Raw genomic sequence first — 19,477 nt, 5'->3', positions numbered from 1 at the left:
AAATCGTGGCTCCGCTGAAGTCAATGGGAGAGTTCAGTGGGGCCAGAATTTCACTCTCTAATGCTTGGTTATTAATCTCGGGCCAGTGCTGCAATGGAAACAGAATCTGAACAGCAGCTGGTTACTCTGCATAGTCAGTAGCAGCCTGACCAAACACCTTGGATAGCAGAGAACTTGCCCGGTGACAACACCCGAAGCCAAACCACTTGGCAGGCGGTTTGCAAAAATAACAAATATTTAAAAAATAAACGTTTTATCCTCCAGCAAAGGAATCGACACAGCCAATATCAAAACCAGCTCCAGGTTAGGGACGTTTTGCCACCAACCAAACCGCTGTCATTAGCTGTTGTGCTGATGGGGGGGCACCGCATAACAAATCTCAGTTTTAAATCATTTCTGATTGAACCCCAGTGAGAACCTGTATTACCGGGACCGGAGAGCTGGGTCTGCACACGCAGTCTGGAACTGGGTCTGTCCATTAAGGGATTCTTGGTGCCACACAGCCCCATCCCCCTTCGGCGACATGGACTTGGGGTGACGACAAACACCAAGTCCCCTCACTGCCCTGCAGAGCTGGTATGGGCAAGCCGGCACCGTCACAACGTTTTCATCCTTCTGAGCCCATTCACTGTCGGTTTACACCCGTGTACTTCAACTGATGTCACTACCGCTTCTCCGGGTTTACCCCCGTGTGCCTGCGACCCGAATCTGGCCCCGCTCTGCGGTACCTGTTATGGGCTAGAACCGGATTGGGGCTTCTTATTCGGTGTGAACAAATACTGGGTCATGTCGTTGTGCGGCCGGTTACGCTGAAGCAAATCCGGAGTGACTCCAGCAAAAGTATCTGTACCAAAAACTCCAGCCAAAGTACTTGTCAAAGCGGAGCCGGGCTCAGTGAGTTAAATCATCAGACATTTTGCCTGAGAAAAGGCTGGATCAGGGCCATAATCCCCATTCAGGACAGAACATTCTTAACTATACGTTAAGGACAATGAAACAGCTGCTTTGCATTAAATGCGCCATAAGACCCTTCGGCTTTATATCTAGCGGGGCTGGAAAGCGATGGCTGAGTCCTGCCGACAATATTCCCAGCCACAGACGGGTGCCCGCTCCGCTGCGTGCCAGAAGAATGTGCCGATCATACAGCGCATCTAGCCTCAGATGGTCTCGTGGGCTACGGATTTGCTAAATCACCTGCACCGTGTCGCTGAAATTAACAGACCCGGGGGGGAGGCTGGTGGATTTGGTCCCCCACCCACCTCCCCACTCCCAAGCCCCGGTGAACAACTCTACAACCAGCGGCTGTTTTGTGGTGGGGCCGCTTGACTGGCACCAAGGTTCACACCACGCGGGCAGAACTGAGCCAGAAAGTTCAGGAGCCCGCAACGTGCCAGGCTCCCAAAGCGTGGTGCGCAGTGTCACGGGTGTTTCAATATAACTAGAGAAGCTACTTAAAGCACCCGCATTAATGACGCCAACCAATTTAGTAATCTCTATATATAATGTCTAATAATTCACCGCGAGGCTCTGGGCTTGTGCGCCCCGCTTCAGCCTGCAGCACATTTTAATAGTCAAGTCAGAAACTCTAACAAACAGGGTTTATCATGAAAACGCTGACAGTCCCTTAAATGACAGCAGCGCTTCTGGGCACTATTATCATACCCATTTCATGGAGAGTTTCAAAAGTAGCGGGGGAGGGGAGGAAACTAGTTTCCCCTGCATCTGACTGTGGAGACAGACGCTCCTGGTAGTAGAGCGACAGGTAGTGCCCTGGTTTCTGGGTACACGGACTAACACTAATAACATCTCCATCTCCTGCCACAACCCTGGGGTGGGATGGTGCTGCTGAGCCCCTGGTGCTGCTGTTGCAGGGGTCAGCAGGGTTTGGAAAGCCCCTCTAAAAGGGGCACAACAGGAGGAAAAATCCGGCCTGTATTCTGGCTTGTCCTGGTTGAAAGAAGCGTGTTTCAGTGATTGTAGCTACTGGGTTACATGTAACTCCGCTTCTTCCCCAAGGAGGTGACTAGCGAGCTTTCCGGCCCGTTTGCAGACTGCAGCCAGGGCATGGCTTGTACTGGTTGGCTGTTGAAGGCACTTTGCGCGCGGCGCAGCACCGCGGTTCCCGGCCAGCAGCGGGTGACACGTTTGGGTAGGAAATGCAGAGAGCTGCGCACACTGGTCTCCAGTGAGTGCTGCAGGCTGGAGATGCGAGGCTAGTTTATCCCTGCAGCTAACCCAAAGTGTCTGCCTCGCTCGTCGTCACAGCTGGCCCTTGTGGGGGCTGGACGCAAGCTGGGAGCGGCGGGGGGGCAGTTTATACTGAATTTCTCCCAGGCCGGAGTTGCATGTGTGAGTTTTGGAAACATGCATTGTTCTGCCCAAAGCCACGTGTTGGCAGCACCGGAATTCCTGTCCAAGGAGGGGAGGACGTAACTGGTTAGGTAGCTCCGGGGGGTTTCCTTTAGCCGGCCTCAGCTCCCCATCCAGATGTTCATGTTTCACTCCCCGGGAAGGTTCGCGTCTTTTACCCACTCTGGAGAGGGTCTGGCTTTCACCGGTGGCGCAGCGATCCGGGGCCAGAACCTGCTCCCAGGGGGCTCGGTTCACTCTCTGCCCGGCCAGTTCCAGCTTAGGACAACCTGCGAGCGCGGGTTAAGGGCCTATTGGTTACGGATCTCGGTACCTAAAGAAAGCGGGTGTCTTTGGGGCCCCCGGAAGGGAATGGGGGGACTGCGGCTTGTCCGCCTGCGGAGGAGGGGGATGGGGAGTCTTAGGCCCCTGGCTGTTGTGTCTCCCCATTGTTGGGGGGTTTCCAAGCCTGGGCTTCTGCTAGAGCAGGCTCAAACCGGGCTAGAGCTCCAGCCGCGTGTAAACAGGCTGCCAGCCCTTGCACCAAAGTGAAGGTCCCCAGTCGGCCCTGCCCTCTGCACTGCCGGGGCAGATCGGGCCCGAGGAGGCCTCTCCCGTGTGCCGACTCTGCGTTGTCCCTATTCAAGGGGCCATTGGGTTGGAGGAGGGAGAGAGGGAGCCCAGCCGCACCGGGGCTGTAGCAGAGGGAAGCAGCTGTCCATGGCCCTCCTGTCATGCCTGGATCTGCTCCCGGGCATCTAGCTAAGAGGCTGCAGCGGGGTCCAGCCCCCAGCCAGGGGACCGGCCGATCCGATGGCCGTCTCTCACCTGGATCCCGGTCCTGCCCGGGACAGGAAACCCAGGGGGGAGAGGGACTTTGGGACTCAGCGTCTCCCGAGGGCCTGGGGGGGGGGCGGGGCTGACTAAGAGCCCTACCAGTCTGTGGGGGGCCCTTGTTCCCTGGCCCGGGCTGCAGCCCTCGGCTCTGGCTGTGAATCCCGCCTGGGGACACGCGAGCACACGGGACGGTCACACACAAGGCACGTTGCTGCTCCCCCCTCCCCGAGGCTTGGCTGCCACTTTCCGCCCTCCCGCCCAGTTCAATGCCCGGTGCCGGCATGTAACAGAGGCCGGGAGCTCCCGCTATGTTCCGGGAGCCAGACCAGGCTGCGTATTGATCAGCGGGGAGAGGAGGCTGCGGCTTCTGATCACACGGGAACCGAGCAGAGCAAAGCCCAGCCCAGCCAGCCAGGACTGGCCCAGGGTCCCAGCCCCAAGCCCTGCTCTGCTGAGGCTGGAGAAACTGCCTTGCGCCGTAGGGGATCCAGCCCCCCTGCTGCTGGCGTGACTCTGCCCAGGTGGGGGAGAGAGTTCGTTTCCCCGACGAGATCGGTGTGACTAAAATGCTGGTTCTTTCTGAGACCGGGGAGACGCACCCACTGGCCCTAGCTCATCAGCCTGCGAGAGTGTGTGTGTCGCGCCCCCTCTCAAACTTTTACACATCGGCTCCGAGCGAGTTTTCATCCCTTACCTTCGAGCCCCAATTCCCCCCTCATTGTGCTCAGCTGCAAGGGCAGATCTTTTTCTCCGACCCTTTTGGGTTTTATTTGACTTCTATCTTTCCCGAGTGTGTCAGGGAGTTGTTGCTACTGATTTCCTTATATTTTCCTATGTCCCATTGTGCAAGGGGAAGGCTTTGTTGTTCTGTTTATTTCAGACTTTTGGCATAATACGAATTATGCTGTTTTTACTGGTTATTAATTCTCTTGGACTTTCTTCCTTCCTTCAAATCCCTAAACACGCGCGAATTTCTTAGATTATTCGCATTCAATACCCGCAGTCATTTAAAAATCGTTCGCGCCTGAATGTAATTTATTTCTTTTTTCATTTACAATTAATTTCTCTTTAAAAAAAACCCCCAATCCGTTGAGTGGAACCCAGAAGCTTAGGAAAGGAAATCGTTTCTCTGCACCGCGTAACAGTAAAACGCGAGACGGCTCGGTCCTGTAAGATTGGCCTTAATTAACCAAAAAAGTGGCTCGCTCCAAAATAGAAGATTTAGCGGCTAAATGTTTGTCCTTGTTGCGTTGGGCATTCGCTGCATTCTTGAGCATGTTGAGCTTGTACCTTGCTCCTTGCTGGCGACGACTGACTGTCCGAGTGTAGAAGCTAACCAACGTGTCCACGCTAAACAGGACTTCGGGATTTGTAACGCGGCCTTGGGATGTATTTGTCTACATTTGCCATTTCCTTGGGAATGGGCTCTTCTTAGGAGACAGACGGGAGCTGGCTCGATTGGCCCTTGTTCAGTTACGGGACTGCGCAAAGGCGCGCAGTTTTTGTTTGTTTGCGATGTTTTGTAGCTACCTTTAGCTGGGCTCAGCGGCGGGCAGCGCACAACGGCCTTGGGGCACTGTTTTCACACGATGCAAAAACACAAGAGGAGAAGTGTCGTGGCCCTTTGTTCCGCGCAGTAACCGCCCCCCTCCCCAGCTGTGGACCGCGCTGGTCCCATTTTGGTGTCCTTGGGAGTCTGTGCACAAAGAACGCAGCCCCAGAGCCGCGCTGCGTAACTAACCAGACTGCTGGAGGAGTCTGCAGTGAGGGGTACCACTGTCCGCAGTATCACTGTCTGCGGTGCGGAGTATCACTGACTATCCGCACTCCACAGCCTGCATTCGCTACCTGCATTCCGCAATGGTAGCGCTTCCTTCTGCACCTATCCTGGTGCTCTGAGCCAGCGATTCGCGTTCAGACAAGGACGGTGCCAGGACTTTCCAGGGAGGCCTTTGTTTAAAGTGCTTATGTAAGGGGAAATCAAACCATGCCAAAGGACCTGTAGTTCCGGAGCCGCGCTGCCCCCAAAGGCGGTTGTGCCTCTAGGGAGTTCAGGGGGCTCTTGGAGTTCCCCACAGGTGCCCTACCTGCTGCAACATCTTGGTGAGTGGAGGGTGGGGGGAGGTCTCTGAAACGTGAGGCTACTTTCAAGTACTTTTGTATAAGGTCATAAGAATGAGCCGCTTGGATTCCGGATGAAAGGTGCGGCCGACCAGAGCCCTGTGGATAATGCTCATCCCCCCCCGCGTGCCCCACACTCTGACAGTCCCCACGCAGAGGGAGTTTGGGCTGCTGCTTCTAGACAGGCCCAAGCCCTGCTCCGCACATCTTGGTTGCTCTCCTGCCCTTTTCCCTGAAGGCCCTTCTGGTCTGGAGTTGCTTCCCCGCAGGCGATTGCAGGGGTGGGTGCCTTAACCACAAGAATTTTAATTAAGTGACTGTTTGTGCAGCGATGGTTACGCTTCGTTTTTGCCCAAAGACTTATCTCCTTGCAACATCTGCTCCATAAGTAGCAATAAGCACAATAACAGTCATCACAGGGCTGAGATGGGAAGGTGACATCTTCGCTGGCTGTTGCGCCGCCGAGTCAAGCTGCCGGCGATGCAGTGTGGCAATGGCAGCGGAGCGGGTTGCGCAAGGCCGGAGGGCGGGATCTCGGAGCGTGTGCCACGGAGCCGGGCCCCGGCCTGGCAGCTCCGCCCCTCGCTAGTCACCGGCCCCGGGATGGTGCCAGCAGCTAACCCCGGCTGGTTCCCCCGGGCCGGCGGCCGGCTCCCCACGTGCGCCGGGCAGTGGCGCGCGGGCCTGGGCCACCCGGAGGAGCCTCGCGTAAGGGTCATTGTCCCCCTCCCAGCTCCGGTCCCTGGTCTCGGATTCAGTTTGACACGGACTCCTCCGCCCCCCGGGCACTGCGGCTGCCTCCAACGGCGGCGGGAGAGAAAGATGTGGCCTGAATCCTAGATTTATCTTTGCTTCATTTCCTTGGGACCTGCACCCCAGCGAGTCTCTCTCTGCCCAGGGCGAGATCCTGGGCGGTGGGACCGGCTGGAAGCGGTTTCCATCACATACAGGGTTTGCAGTTTGGGTCAATGGCTCTCAGCACCCCCCACCCCACCCCTGACATAAATTGTTCCCGCACCCAAGGGAGAGATGGCAACGTTCCTCTCAATGCAACAACCATCGCCCGGTAACTCCCGCTCTTTGTCCAACTGGGGCGAGTTTCCAACAGATCGGACCAAGCGTAACTACCCCAAAGAGGGCTTTGGGGCAGGGGAGGAGGCCGCTCATACTGTTAAGGCATAAATGTCCTGGTTGTTTCCCTGTGGCTGGTGTGGAGCCCGTAGGGTGACCAGACAGCAAGTGCGAAAAATCAGGACAGGGTGTGTGGGTGTGGGGGCCGGTAATAGGAGCCTGGATAAGAAAAAGACCCCAACATTGGGACTGTCCCTATAAAATCGGGACCTCTGGTCACCCTAGGAGCCCAACAGGGTACCGGGTTTAGGGAACAGGCACCATGATTCCTGGGCTTGCAGAAACCCAGCACCTACTTCCGATGGCTGTTTAATCCCCAGTAATATCCCCCCTTTGGCGGCGCTCAGGGGGAGGGGGCCCGCTGGCTCTAGCGCAGACGGTTCGGGGCTTGCCCGGCCCAACAAGGCAGAGCCTTTTCCAAAGGGGTGTGGGTGGGTTCTGTCATTTGCAAAGTGCCTCAGCGCGCACAGCCTACCCGTGACAAAGGTGGTCTGGCAGGGGGCGGCTGCTGACAGGAGATAACCGACGTGCTGGCCTGGTTAATAAGCAGCCTGTTTAACTGCCCAAAGAGCAGATCAGCTCGCTGCCCGTGCGCCGGGCGGGCTGCGGGGCAGGGGCACACTGTGGAACCTGCCATCAGGTGAGCGCTGAGCGTGCCCAGGGCGCGGCTCCAGCCAAGGAGCATCTGGGGCGTGCAGGGCGCAAGGGTGAGGGTGGAGGGATACCGCCAGGTGCCACGAGTACCCTGCTGGGGGGAGGGGGAGGCAGATCAGGGGCTAATAGCGGCAGCCCGGGCTTCCCAAGACCTGGTGTTGCGTTTGAAATCGAGATGCCCCTGGGCATTAGGAGGCAGGATTGCTCTGCATAGGAGGACCCCATACACACGGGAAAGAAACACCCCAGAGGCCTTGGGCTGTTAAAGCGAAGCAGGCTCCCTAACCCCGCTGAGACACAGATTGCGCCGGCTGCCGGGCTGAATTTGCAGTTCTAGGAGGCGAGGTGCCGTTTAGCGAAACACTGACCGTTTGTTGTACAACTCACCCCGGCCCCAAGCCCCCCACTAAATACATTCACACGTCGCTCCTGGATTGAGCCCCGCCAGCATCTTGCCACCCTTAGTCGTTGCATTCATATGCAGGGCTAATGTACGAGTGACCAGCGTGCTCCGGCGTTTGCCCTGCCAGCGATTAAGACGAACCGGTCGCTGCCCTTTCCTGGATGAAAAATTCTGGAGCAGGGGGGAAGGGCTCTGAAGTTTCGTTCTGTCGCTGAAACCACTTTTCTTCCTGCCCCTAAGCCGGTATTTGAAAAGCTAGAAGCCGCCTTCTCTCCCTCAGCGGGGTAAATGCTATGTGCGCCTAGAGCCAGGGGGTTGCGCTTCTTACAGGTGAAGCGATGCGTTTAATTTTGATTTTGAAACAAAAAATTCGTTTCAACACATGTAGCTTCTAAAATACGAATCGGGCAAAATGCGCTTATAAGGATCTGGAGCCTAGGAGGGGGGAGGAAGGACTTGGTGTCTAGATTATTGCGACCAGTGGTTTTTGGGTGGGATTTTTGCTTTGTTTTTGTTTCTTAAAAACTCATGAGTTTTTAAGAGGGTTAAACGCATGTAAACTTGATCCGGCTTTTAAATCCAGCCTAACTCCGAAAATCCAGTGTGGTTTGGGCCACCCCTTCCTGGGAGATCAGATCAACGGCTCCGTTAAAATCAGGATAATTTGGCAGAGCTGCACGTTCGCCGCAGGAAAAAGCCAGCCCGGGCTCCGGCTGCGTTGGCCGAGCGCACCAAGCCGCGCTAACTGGGAAATCTATGGGCCATTAAGATGGAAAAACTTCCTGCCAGACCTCAGCTGTTCCTAGATCTCGCTCTTGGGCCGGTGCTGGTTAACTCCCGTGTTTTTCCAGAAGCCAAACAAGGGGGGAGCATCACACCGCCTCCCCGTCTACAACCCACCCACGTTTTGATTGGAAGCCCATCCAATTATGTCCATTAAAAGGCAGCTCAGTGAAATAAAGTGCGCAGGGCCGGCCCGCCCTCCCCCACCGGGTAAATAAAACATCAGCCTGCCCCTGCCCTCGCCTGCTCCGCGGAAATTTAAGCTACTGGAGGCTTTTCCAAGGGGCCCCGCTTCAGAAGTAGAACACAGACAAGGGCTTCCTTAGTTTGCATTTTATTAGAGGGCTATGTAGATAAAGGGGGAGGAGTTGCCTTACATTTCAACAGGTACGTGTTGGATTACGGTGTAATAATCAAATGTACAAATTCCTTTTCCACCGAGGGACAAAGCGGTTCAAACCCATCGTTGAGACAGATGCGCAGGCGTGGCTGGCTAAGGCTGGTGCACTAAAAACTCACTAGACAAACCGAGGGGGCTAAAAGGGAGGGAATTTGAGCTGCTTTTATTTCATTTTTTTTCTCCTTTTCTTTTTTGGTCTGTGATCTGGACTGCGGATCCGCTGGACAAGCCTTTCCTCCCCCTCTTCCTAACTTTCCCAGCTCCCCCTCCCCACCCATTATAGCTCTGCCCTAAAATCACCATCCCAACTCGCCTGCCCTCCCCGCCTCTTCTCCCTGGAGTGGGTTTGATTTGCCAGAAGCAGCAGGAGCACCCCAAAGAGAGGAAAGATGCAGCGCTGAGAATCCTGACGCGCCCCGCGCGAAAATTTGTTGAAGGGGAAAGGGGAGGAGAGAAGTTTAGTTTATTTCAATGTCCTGCGTGTTAAACTCAAAATTTCAACCCAATAACATCAACTAAAAATAATACTGGTCCCTGGAACGGACCGAATATTTACACCATTCCTGCTGCTTGCTGCAGCAAGAGGCTGCGGCTGTCCTACCGAGAGAGAGCCCGCAGGCTCTCCAAAGTGACAAGACAGCGGTACCCAGGGTCTGCAGCGGGCAGGGGGTACAGGGTGTCCACTCCCTGCCTTGCCCTTGACACAAGGAGTTCCAGAAAGTTGAGTCGTCAAACAGCTGGGGGGCGGCCTGCAGGGCAGAGGGGAGTCTGTGTGTCCAAGGCGCAGTTCTTTTTAAATCGAGGAGAGGAGACGCACCAAAGTTCTCTTCCGGTCTCTGTGCGTTTCGTGTTAAAATTAGCCCACCGGACGGAATAATCCCGGGGTGCGGAGAAGGAATAAATAAGAGTTACTGGGGAGGGTCCAGCAGCAGATCTCAGCCAGCAGCCCTGAGCCAGGGGCTGTAGGGGGCTCTTGGCCGGGGATGATGAACGATTACTAGTGATGACCATGGGGAATGGAGACCCAGTCCTGTCCGGGAAAAGGAAACGCACCGACGGCAGCTCCGGAGCTGGGAGGAGCAGGGCCAGCCCGGGGCTGGGGGTCAGCGCAGGCTAGGCCAGGAGCAAGGCCATTGTTTCTCAGGTAGCAAAAGTCCAGCAGGGCCAGGCGCAGGGAGCCAGGCCGGCCCGGCGGGCGCTGCCTACAAGACCTGGAACCTCCAGGAGGCCTGGTCCTTGTAGTCCAGGCAGTCGGGGGAGTTGAAGTTGAGTTTCCAGGAGGAGGCAGCGCCGGGCTCCTTGTAGTCCAGGCAGTCCGGGGAGTTGAAGGCCAGCCCCGTGCTGCCGTAGCCCTGGTGGTGGTGATGGTGGTGGTGGTGGCCGGAGCCCTGGCCCAGCGGGTGGTGGTGGTGGCCGGCCATGGAGGAAGGCGCCATGGGGCTGAGCTGGTGCGGGTGGTGGTGCGAGTGCATGGGCGCCAGGTAGGAGCTGCACTCCACGCCGCCGAAGTAGGAGGAGGAGGGGGCCGCCGGGTAGCCCTGGTAGCCGCCGCCGCCCTGGCCGTAGGACATGGGGTAGGAGGCGGAGGCAGCGCCGGACACCGAGCGCTGCATGCAGGACGCGCCGCCGGGCGGCAGCGGCTCCGGCACGGACACGGCCGAGGGCGCGGCGCCGGGGGAGATGGAGGCCGGGCTCCAGATGGACGAGGCCGGGGCGCTGATGGAGGCGGCTCCCGCCGCGGGGTTGCCCAGCGCCGCCGCCGCGCTGCCGGAGGAGCTGGAGCTGGAGGAGGAGGACGAGCCCGAGCTGGAGACGGCGGGGGGCGTGAACTGGCCGCTGCTCTCCGAGCCCGAGCTCTCCCGCGCCGGGGACGGCTTCTTCTTGGCCGGCCGGCTCTTGGCCCCGCCGCCGCTCTGCTGCTGCTGCCGGCACTTGGCCCGCCGGTTCTTGAACCAGACCTGCGGGGAGAGCGAGGCGTCAGCAGCCGGCCCTCGACCCCCGCTCCCCCCAGCACCCCATAGCCGGCCCCCACTTCCCCCAGCACCGACACCCATCCCCTTCCCCCCAATACTCCATGGCCGGCCCCCAACCCCCACTTCCCCATAGCCGGCCCCCACTTCCCCCAGCCCCCCGCACCGACACCCATCCCCTTCCCCCCCAATACCCCATGGCCGGCCCCCAACCCCCACTTCCCCTGGCCCCCATAGCCGGCCCTCGCTTCTCCTGGCACCGACACCCCTCCCCTCAATACTCCATAGCCGGCCCCCACTTCCCCCAGCCCCCGGCACCGACACCCATCCCCTCCCCCCCAATACCCCATGGCCGGCCCCCGGCCCCCATAGCCAGCCCTCCTGGCTTCTCCTGGCACCGACACCCATCCCCCCCATACCCGGCCCCCAACCCCCACAGCCGGCCCTCGCTTCTCTTGGCACCAACACCCCCCAATACCCCATAGCCGGCCCAGCTTCCCCTGGCACCGACACCCATCCCCCAATACCCCATAGCCGGCCCCCATTTTCCCCGGCACCGACACCCATCCCCCCCATACCCCATAGCCGGCCCTCTCTTCTCTTGGCACCAACACCCCCCCCCCAATACCCCATAGCCGGCCCTCGGCCCCCATAGCCGGCCCAGCTTCCCCTGGCACCGACACCCATCCCCCTCCAAATGCCCCATAGCCGGCCCCCACTTCCCCCAGCACCGACACACATACCCCCCACCCCATAGCCGGCCCCCGCTTCCCCGAGCACGGACATCCATCCCCGCCCCCCAATACCTCATAGCCGGCCCCCGCTTCTCCGAGCACCGACATCCATCCCTCCGAATACCTCATAGCCCCCACTTCCCCCAGCACCTGCCACTGGCCCCCAGCGCCCATAGCCATCTGCTGGCCCCTAGCCCTCCCAGCACCTGTAACCAATCCTCGAGCACTCCAAACAACCACTTCCCCTAGCACCCATGCACCCTGAGTAGCCAGCAGCACCCATTTCCCCTAGCATCACAGCCTTCCCCCCAGCTCCAAGCACCCTAAATAGCCACCATTACCCATAGCCATTTACTGGCACCCACTTCACCCAGCATCCAGAGCCACTAGCATCCAGCCCCCGAGCATCCAATCCATCCACCAGCACCCAAGCCCCCCAATCAACACCCCTAGCCACCTACCGGAACCCCAGACAGCTCCTGGCTTGCATAGCCTTCCAACAGCCCATAGCCATCCACGGGTACCCAGAACTATCCACCAGTACCTCTGACAGCCATCAGCACCCCCAGACATTCACCAGCACTCCAGACAGCACTGGGTGCTCATAGCAATTCACTGGTACCCAGTCCCTCCAGCACCCGCACCCATCCACGGACACAAAATCCCCCTCAGCACCCATCCACGTCCAACCACCAGTAGCCATGACTCCCAGCGCCCACACCCATCCACCAGCTGCCACCAGCACCAACCTCCCCTGTACCCCAACTCCATCCCCCAGGCTCCCACACTACGCCTCACCCCGCACCTCCAGTCATAAGTCTCACACCCAGGACCCATCCCCCTGCTTGCAAGGAGAGATGAGCCATTAACTGCCAGCTCCTCCACGATCCTTGCCAACCAGCGCCTATGCCCAGCGCCCATCCCGCACCCACAAGGGAAAACAAACAAGGGAGTTTTCCCCACTACCGGCTGCTCCCCTCCCCTCCTGGCTTCCAAACTAAATCCGGCACAACCCGGCTTCTCCACCCACCGCCAGGCCTAGCAGGGAGAGCAGAGCCATCAGTACCTGCTCCCCCAGGGCACACCCAGCTTCCCCCTGGCCTCCCCAGCAGAGCAGCCAGCTCCCCCACCCGCAAAGGAGACTGAAGCCCTCGGCACCCATGGCCGCCTCCGTTATACCCCACCCACCCTGCACGGAGGAACAAACCCATCGGCACCCGGCCCACCCACTCCCCAGCGGCTCACCTCGGCACTAGCCCCTGCTCTCCCCTCCAGCCTCCAGAGCCGTACCCCTCCCCCTAGCCCACAAGGCAAACCGGCCCCATCAATGCCCAGCACTCCCGCGGACCCCGCATCCTGCTCCCCCGCCCGCAGCACCTAGCGGAGAAGGGAGCTGGGAGCCATCAGCACACAGTGCAGTGCCCTGCCCCCAGCCAGCGCCTCAACCCCTTCCCCGAAGCAGCCCCCAGCTCCGCCACCCGTGCCCCCAGCCTGCAAAGACGCCCAGAGTAACGAGCTCCCCCCGCAACAACCAAGACGGCACCCAGCTCCCCCAGCCTGCGGGGAGCACGGAGTGATCAGCATCCAGCTCCCTCCCCACCCCCGCAATAGCTCCCAGGAAGAAGGGCACAGCGCCCAATTCTGCCAGCTATCCCCCAGCACAGCTGCAAAGGAGGAAAACACGTGCTGGGTCCTGATCAATCCAGCCCCCTAGACCCCTTCCGCTCCGCCCCAGCAGAACACCCACCCCCTCAAGGGAGAGGGGCCCAGCATCCAGCTCCCATCACCAGAGCTCTCCCTACCCGCTGCAGCGCCGGACACCCCTCATCAGCCCGTAGAGAAATGGGCCCAATGGGATCAATGCCGAGCAGAGCAGCCCCGCTCCATGGCGAGAAAGACAGCACCGAGCATGGACATAGTGACCAACGTCCGAGGAATTCCAGCACAACCCCTCCCCGGACTTGGGGCGCAGCAAAGAGTACCCCACTGAGCCTCCCAGAAAACCCAGCCCTCCGCGAGAGAGGCAGAGCACGGGCCCTCCCGCACCCTCCCCCCATTCTAGGCCAGGGCTAGGGGCCCAGGACAGAGCTACACCTCCCTGCTAGGGAGAGGGGCACGCGGGGGGCAGCCCGGCCCCACACTGCAGAGACTGGTCTGTCTGTCCGGAAGGCCTGTGGTGGGGTCTGTCGGGGGGGGGGGGGGCAAAAACAGCAGTCCGAGTGGCTGAGTTTGCCTCTGTCCCTGCCCTGGTGCTGGGATCCGGACCAAACCCGGCGCCAGGTAGGCCCCACGTGGAGCTCCCGTGGCCAGGTGACAGGCCCGCCTCCTCCCACCTCCACTGGGCCGAGGGGCCATTTCTGCGGGCGCCCCCCCCCCCCCCCGCCCCAGGCCAGGTTCAGCTGGCTGCGGGCTCTGCCCCTTGCCCCACACCCACGTGTCCCAGGCCGGGCGCGGCTGGCTCCTCAGCTGGTCCCGGGAGGTGGGTTTTAAAGCATCCTCCACACCCCATCCCCATCGGGAAGCGCCTACGCCCGAGTCTGCAGCCAGGGCCGGGGAACGGCCCAGGAAAAGTCACCCGCGCCAGGCTGAGCCACAGGCCTATGGCGAGATGCGGGGGAGGGTGCCGCTCCAGGGGGTGTCCGGGGTAACTAAGCGTGGATCCCCACCACCAGGGCTGCCCCCCCCCCGCAGAGTCACAGGGGGCCCGCGGGACACGATCTGCCTTTATTCTGCACATGACTCCGGAACCCACGCTGCCCTGGCCCCGGCGTTTCCCCCGCGAGGGGACACCCTGGGCAGGCGGAGAGCTTCCCTCCCCGGGGGGCTCCCTCCCGCGCGGCCTGATTTCCCACGGTAAAGGGGGGGCGCCCACGGGCGGCTCGAGACATTACGCCGCCCCAAGCAGGGCGGCATGCCGCGGGGGGCGCTCTGCCAGTGGCCGGTCCGCAGCTCCGGTGGACCCTCCGCAGACATGCAGCCGAAGGCTGCGTGCCTGCCGCCCACCCGGCGCCGGCAGAGCGCCCCCCGCCGCATGCCGCCCCAAGCACGACGTGCTGGGGCCTGGAGCCGCCTCTGCAGGGGGCAGGGCGCTGCGCTGCAGCGGAGCCTGTTCCCCGTCGGCCCAGGCAGGGGCAGCAATCGGCCCCAGGAGGGGTCGCGGACTGGCTGGAGAGCAGAGCCGGGGAACGCCTCCCCCCAAAAAGCCAGGAATGAAAATCTCCCCTGTAGGCCTGAATGATCCACCCCGGCTCCCCAAACGCGGCCAGCGCCTTGCTCCAGCAAGCCAGCGGCGCTGAGCTTCCGCGCAAACCCAGGGGCGCAGAAGGGCCGTCCAGCCCCATGGCTCGGCTTAGCCGGCAGCCAGCCCAGTGCGGGGTCCAGCATTCACTGCTGCGGGCAGGGGAGCGCTGCTGTGCCCCCACCTCCCCGTCCACCCCAGGCGCGCCTGGAGCAGCCTGGGAGCTGAAGCGGGTCTCAGGCCGGGGCCCCCCACCCGAAGCAGGGTAGGGAGGGCAGGCCGCGCTGGGAACTGTTCGGAGCCGGGTCTGGCCAGTCCCTGCCCGGCCGGGTGCTGGATCTAGGCCCTGAGCGAGTCCTCCCCGCCTCTAAGCTGGCCCCTGCCGGAGCGGATCGGCAGAAGGGGCCCAGGCCGGGGAGCTCCTGGCCCCGCGGCGGTGGAGACGGTACCGGACCTGGACTCTGGACTCGGGCAGGTTGATCTTCAGCGCCACCTCCTCTCGCATGAAGATGTCCGGGTAGCGGGTCTTGGCGAAGAGCGCCTCCAGCACGTCCAGCTGCGAGCGGGTGAAGGTGGTGCGCTCTCGCCGCTGCTTCCGAGGGGTGGCTGCAGAGCCCGGGGGAGACGGAGATAAGCGGGTTAGACACACTGACCCCCACTCGGGTGCCCCCCAGCAGCAGCAGGGGGCTGGGCTGCAGCCCTCCCCCCACTGTAAATCTCCCAGGACGGGGCGCGGAGCCGGGCCCTGCAAGCCTGTTGCTACAGATCGGGGTGCTCGCAGGCAGGCGGATTCACATCCGAGCAATCAAAGAACAGAAATCGGTGCGTGGGAGGGGAGCCTGGAGGGAAATAACTAGTATTTCATTTCCACCTTCGTTCAATATGAGAGAAAAACTACCCTCCATCTCTCCCTTCCAGCAAAACGTACAGGTTATAGTTAGACCAAGGCCAGAAGCCAGGCTTCGTGGCATTGGGATGTGGAAAGGCGATTCCGAAGATGATTTTTTTTAAAAGGCGGGAGATAGGGGCGGAACTGCGAGCAAGAAACTGGCTCCAAAAGTTAAGGCCGAAGTGAAACTGACGAGGCAAAATACGGCGGGGAACGCAAAGCGGATTGCGGGCCCCCCGACCGCCAATCCATGCACAGCGGGCCCCGCACGGCCCCAGAGAGGAGTTTTCAGGGTTTGTTTGTGTGTTTAAATTACAATCCAGGGAAGAAAAAAATTCGAATGGGGGAGAATCATAACACCACACAAGTTAGGAACAGGCCGAGCTGGGACCACAGGGCAGCGCCTCTGTGGAGTTTAGTACAAGTTTCATTACATTATTTTTTTAAAATAAAAGTTAACTATTCTAAGTAGTTTCCCACTGTTAAAAAGCACATGAATTAAACAGAAATTTAAACTTTCCAAACTTCTTATCTGATCGTACAAAAGCTATTTCGTTGTTGCGGGAAGGAGATTTCTCTATTGAAATCCTGGTGATTCTCCCCGAAGTTAATTTTGAGAGTACAAATGACTTTAAAAAGGATCTAACGAGCAGATTTTCTCTTTTAAATCTTTTTTCAAAATGTACCCATGTATTTTTAAAAAGGTACAGTCTTGGAGTGGAAGAAATAGCCCATTGCTCTCATATTCGTTACAAGACAGGAGAAAAATGAGTTGGTACAAATTTGTCTCAGCTGAGCAGTGTGACCTGACTGGTAGAGGGGCATATGGGGTGGAGGTGGACATGAGAGAGGTTTGATGGTACAAATTTGTCTCAGCTGAGCAGTGTGACCTGACTGGTAGAGGGGCATATGGGGTGGAGGTGGACATGAGAGAGGTTTGATGCTCACCCGGATAGCCCACCGAGGGGTGCAGTAAGTCCATAGCCGGTCCGGTCAGCCCCAGCCCATTCATGCCATAGGGGGGCTGTTTGAGGTAAGACATCATGCTAAAAGCTGGAAAGATTTTCCCCAATTTATATATATACAAAAAAAGTCTGTCTACAATTTCTCGAAGTCACAAAATTGGTTCTTCCAGGCGATGGCAGAAAATCCGGGCGCAGAAGAGACTCCCCGCTCCCTAAAAGAAATAAAAAACAAAACAAACAAAAACACACACACACCATAAGACCAACATCAGCAGCTCTTCGGAGCGGAATGGACAAGCCATGTCGCTTCCAGGGCACAACACAAAACAGTTGGGATTCGGAGTTTTACAGCCAGACCGGAGCGGCGCAGACCAAGCACTAAGAAATACAATTAAAAAATCCCCATACAACTGCAAATGATCGAAAGCGTAGGGAGGTTGGAACTATTTTTTGTGCATTAAATGAAATCGTTTGCGGTGCACAGAGAGGCGCAAGCGCACAGCAGCGCAGTCCGAAAAGCCCCCTGCTCGCTGCAAACGGGGCTTTATTTCGCTCAAATAAAAATCGAAAGTTTCTCCATTTTCGTTGTTATTGTTTTAAAGTTTTTGCGCATGTAGAAAAGAGGGCGGGGGGACAATCAATATGGCCGACCCCTCCCAAACGAAGGGGAATAAGAAAGTGCGGGGGGGGGAGAGGGGAGTTTTTTTAAACAGAGCCACATTAACATACAATCGCCGTGGGGCTTGGAGGGGGGCACAATCCGAGTGATGGGGGAGATAAAGCAAATTATTTAAAAAGATAATTGGATTAGAAATCAAAACGAGATACCAAAAGGGGGACGTATAATTAATTTAAGAGCGAGCAGAAGGGGACATTTTAATTAGAAATGGCCAGTAGTTAAAAAACAAACGGATTTTTAGTGACTTTGAAATTTATATTCCAGGGGGGTTCCTCCCGTAGGGGTGACGGAAACAAGTTTACCGAAAGGCACAACGTGTGTGTGTGTGTGGGGGGGGGGGGTTTCACGGTCTCTCACTAGGGATTTTATTCTAAATAAATAAAACGAGACATTGCCAGAGTTTCTTTCCTGCCATGCCTTGCTGGGAGCCATTGCAGGGCGCTGAGAAGTGCAAACTCGGACACTTCGCCTCTCGCTTTCCTGCAAATTCAGGGTTTGTGTTTTGTTTTCGGGCTGTTCTCCAGCATTCCCCTGATGCAAAGAATTTACCCGGAGATCCCGGGAGCTGGAATGCATTTGTCTGTGTCCCGGAGCGAGGACTCCAGGTAAAATCCACTACCTTGATCCCGTCTCCAAACCCAGGAATCTCTCTCCGCTGTCCACAGACCCCCAAGAACCCTCATTACCCCGCGAGAAAAATTAGAGTAGACAAACCCAAGAAATAAAAATCCTAAATCCAGCAACAGATGGTGGCGGCTCTAATCACGATTAATCACTAGCTAGAAACTTTAATTGCGTTGAGGGCCATGTTGTCTCCAGCTGAGTCTCCTGTATTTACACCAGAAGGATTAAAAGGGCGGGGGGGGGTTGTTTGTTTTCGCTGGTAAGACTATTTCCAAATTAATTTGCATCCTTCAGGGGTGCTGAAACGATTTGTATCGTGGGGGTGCAGCGAGCCAGTGCACCAAAGTGTAAACTCTGTGGCGGATGGAAAGCACTTCAAGCAGAAGCGCACAGACACCCCCCACCACTAGCTCCAGCACCTCTGTCTTCCAGCTCCCAGGCTAACCTGTTGCACTGGACAGCCGGGAGCCCCTCTAGTTCGGTGTGGAAATTAAACACATCCGGTTGAGTTAGCAGCTTGAAATAAGAGAATGGCACAGATACGTTTGCAGGAGGTTTCCAAAGAGGTCTCTCTTGACTTTTCCGTATATTCTCTTTCCCGACAGGACTTGGTCCTCATTCCAAACAGCCCTAACCCTCCAGGCCAAGGGGTGTTGAACGAGGCCGACCTAGCCTCCCAGAGACCCCCTAAGCGTAAGCACCCGCGCCTCTACATCCGAGGGAATTAAGCCCACGCCATGTAAACGGAGGCGCCCCGGCACCAGAGAGAGATGGCTCGAAAGCGGATCCGCGGCTTGGAAATGGACCACTGAAGCCAGCGCGTTAGTCCAGGCCAGGCCCACCGGGCACGAGAAGCCAGCGCTTTCCTCCGAGCAGATGCCGCCAGAGTGGCTCCTGGAAATGTGCAGGGCTGAGCCCGGAGTGAGTTGGCCCAGGCGCTCATTATGTAAGTTTGTTTGCCAGCCCTGCAGTGTCACCATCCCAGGGAGGGGTGAGGCGAGGCGAGGCGCTGGAGGAGGCTAAGAGCCCGGGGGCGGGGGGGGGGCGCTCACCTTCAGCTAAAACCAAACCAAACAGCCCCAAACCCCCCCAAGTGCGGGGCTTCGCCAGCGCCGCCTGGGACCCTGCCGGGCTGCCCTGGGCGCGCGGAGCAGCCACTTTGCAGGGGAGTTGCAAAGTCTGGCGGGGAGAAGGGGGCAGCCCTCAGCGCCTCGCCCAGGCTCGCCAGCGGGCCGAGGGCCCGGCCCGGTTCAGCCGCTGCCCGCAGGGTCCCGGGCAGAGCAGAGGGGCCGGGGCGCCGCCACTGCCCCCCACCAAGTCCCGGGCGTGGGGCGCTCGGTGCAGCCCGTCGCGCCGCTCCCGGTGCAATGCCCCCAAGAGGTCCCGGCTGGGCTCCCCGGCCAGCGGCGCCGGGACGCGGGTTCGGGGCGGGGGCTGCTCCTGGTACTTGTTTGCGCGTCCGGCGCTAACTCCTGGCTGGGCTGGGGGGGGGGGGGTCGCGGCGCGCGGAGCCCGGACTCCAGGAGGCGCGTTTACCTTGTGGCAGGAGCGGTCTCGCCCGGGCGCGTAGGTGAGTGGAAATGTAGCCTGATGAAGATTGATCACCTTTCCACTGCCCTACCCTTGTATGTGAGCGCGAGGCGAGTGCGTAACCAGCCCCGGCGCCAATCCCCGGCCGCCCCGCGCCTGACTGACAGCCG

The 19,477-nt window shown here is 58.9% G+C and overlaps 1 protein-coding gene across 2 annotated transcripts; it reads right to left on the bottom strand.

Moving 5' to 3' along the window:
- Positions 1-8,974: 8,974 nt before the first annotated feature.
- Positions 8,975-19,389, bottom strand: OTX1 (orthodenticle homeobox 1). 2 transcript variants are annotated; one of them, XM_050952218.1, is made up of 4 exons: positions 19,314-19,389; positions 16,458-16,686; positions 15,075-15,226; positions 8,975-10,636 (listed from the first exon to the last, which is right to left on the bottom strand). In XM_050952218.1, exons 2-4 carry the CDS (start codon positions 16,552-16,554, stop codon positions 9,881-9,883), a joined length of 1,005 nt encoding a protein of 334 aa, XP_050808175.1. In that variant the 5' UTR covers positions 16,555-16,686; positions 19,314-19,389; the 3' UTR covers positions 8,975-9,880. The 2 variants fall into 2 exon arrangements, with proteins under 2 accessions (XP_050808175.1, XP_050808176.1); XM_050952219.1 differs by lacking the exon at positions 19,314-19,389 and adding an exon at positions 18,223-18,281.
- Between the last annotated feature and the right edge of the window lie 88 nt (positions 19,390-19,477).

Source organism: Gopherus flavomarginatus, chromosome 4 (assembly GCF_025201925.1).
Source record: "Gopherus flavomarginatus isolate rGopFla2 chromosome 4, rGopFla2.mat.asm, whole genome shotgun sequence".
Lineage (NCBI taxonomy): Eukaryota > Metazoa > Chordata > Testudines > Testudinidae > Gopherus > Gopherus flavomarginatus.
This window is presented reverse-complemented; position numbering and strand designations above follow the sequence as displayed.

Excerpts from the sequence above, each read along its gene's own strand:
- OTX1 (XM_050952218.1), bottom strand. The coding sequence starts at position 16,554 with ATGATGTCTTACCTCAAACAGCCCCCCTATGGCATGAATGGGCTGGGG. Across the intron at positions 15,227-16,457 it reads CCCCTCGGTGGGCTATCCGG|CCACCCCTCGGAAGCAGCGG; the intron begins GTGAGCATCAAA and ends CGGGCTCTGCAG. Across the intron at positions 10,637-15,074 it reads TGCCCGAGTCCAGAGTCCAG|GTCTGGTTCAAGAACCGGCG; the intron begins GTCCGGTACCGT and ends CTCTCCCCGCAG.